Source organism: Solanum pennellii, chromosome 1 (genome assembly GCF_001406875.1).
Source record: "Solanum pennellii chromosome 1, SPENNV200".
Classification (NCBI taxonomy): Eukaryota; Viridiplantae; Streptophyta; class Magnoliopsida; order Solanales; family Solanaceae; genus Solanum; species Solanum pennellii.
Window position 1 is genome coordinate 5,336,043 of NC_028637.1, and position 2,027 is coordinate 5,338,069.

At 32.9% G+C, this 2,027-nt stretch overlaps 1 protein-coding gene across 1 annotated transcript in view; it reads left to right on the top strand.

The window, feature by feature from the left end:
* LOC107031609 overlaps window positions 1–806 on the top strand; it is a 9,936-nt gene extending 9,130 nt beyond the window's left edge. The window contains exon 3 of the mRNA XM_015233039.2: window positions 583–806. Coding sequence (XP_015088525.1) covers window positions 583–598 — 16 coding nt within the window. The 3' untranslated portion in view covers window positions 599–806. The remainder of the gene's footprint in view (window positions 1–582) is intronic.
* The last annotated feature ends 1,221 nt before the right edge of the window (window positions 807–2,027 follow it).

The window sequence follows — 2,027 nt, forward strand, 5'->3', positions numbered from 1 at the left end:
TGCTTTCCTCTGCGTTCTTCTCTTCCTATCGTTCGTTTCTCCCTTCTTTCTCTCTCTCTATTTTTCTTATTCAAAACCTTATTCTTTTACCCTAATTAGCATATAATTAAGTATAAAAGATGATAAAATACCCCACTATTTGTTTCAAGGTTATCTCTTTTAACCCCCAAGTAATTGAATTATTAACATTAATCCACTAACTTTATAATTATAAGCATGAATAGTCCAAAACGCCCCTTAAAACATTTAACAGAAATCCGACCCAGTCAGGGTTACGCAGCCTGTGACGGCCCGTCGTGCCTGCGACGGTCCGTCCTGCTGCTTCCGTCACAAGGTTCAGAGACTCAATTCATTAAAGAGTCTGTGACGGCCCGTCGTGCCTGCGACGGTCCGTCCTTCCATTTCGTCGCGAAGTTCAGAGAGTCGATCTCAGTACCCAATTTTCTAAATTCTAAGTGTTTTGGAACGAGACCCCCTCGACGGTCCGTCGTGCCCATGACGGTCCGTCGTGGGATCCGTCGATCCTGACAGTTTTTCCCAGAATAACTCTAATGCTCCAAACGACTAAACAGGTCGTTACAGGCTCTCACGCAAGTAATGTAATAATTACATTACTCAAAAGCTTAAATACAAGTGAACTATAGTACTAGTATAAGCTAGGGCACGATACAAATATCTATTGTATTTTATTATATTGTATTGTATAATGTTGTGTTGTATTGTATTGTGTTGTGTTGTGTTGTGTTGTGTTGTGTTTTGTTTTGTTGTGTTGTATTGTATTGTATTGTGTTGTGTTGTGTTGTGTTTTGTTTTGTTGTGTTGTATTGTATTGTATTGTATTGTATAATGTTGTGTTGTATTGTATTGTGTTGTGTTGTATTGTATTGTGTTTTGTTTTGTTGTGTTGTGTTGTATTGTATTGTGTTGTGTTGTGTTGTATTGTGTTTTGTTGTGTTGGATGAGATTGTATTGTATAATGTTGTGTTGTATTGTATTGTGTTGTGTTGTATTGTATTGTGTTGTATTGTATTGTATTGTGTTGTCTTGTATTGTATTGTGTTTTGTTGTGTTGGATGAGATTGTATCGTTCTCCGTTATTACATAAGGTAACATATTTATAATTTGAATTATAAACCTACAAAAAGTAGGATATTGGGTAGAGCTACTTTGAAATATAGGATAAAAGATGAAATATGATTATTAAATAATAAATAGAAACAAAATGGGAGAAGAAAATATTAAGGTGACAATGTCATCACACCAAATCGATTGTTACATAAAATGAGTCTTTTTATCGTTACCTAATGATAAATTAATAGAATTTAAATAACAATCAAAACAAACATAGCGTACCAATAGAGCGGGTAATATTCATCCAAACAAGGTGTTACAAAACTTTATGTCCCAAGTTTAGTATACATAAATTCAATAGATATAATTTGTGCTTTGGAGAGATAAACTCAATAGGCATAATTTGGGTCTAAATTTATGTCATGTGGCGTAGTTTGTGTCACTAAACTTATATCTTAGGATATAACTTGTGTTTTAAAACATAACTTATGCTAGTATGCTACTAAACTTATTGAATTTGTCCAAATTCATGAACCTCAAGTTAGCTCCGCCCATACGTATATCACAAAAACTTATGTGTTGCAAACTTTTATTTTGGAACATAAGTTCATAGTATCTAAATTCGCAAGACAAACATTTTATAAGAGGTATAAGTTCAATAGACACAACTTATATGCCCCAAGCTCATTAAGCATAAATTCTAGGTATAATTGACAGAGATCAAGTTAGGTGGGGTTTACAGTAGCTTTTCGTAGAACTTATATTTGTACTAGAAAATTATATATATATATATGAATCCCTAACAAAATTTATTAATGGTTATTAAAGAAATTTAGAGTCTCAAAACTCTTAATCCTGATTTCGCCTGTAATTACTAGTGTCTTTAAGGTACAAGTTCATTCAGTCTTGTGCCATAACTCATTTATGACTTTTTTATTTAAAAAATAAAAAATAAA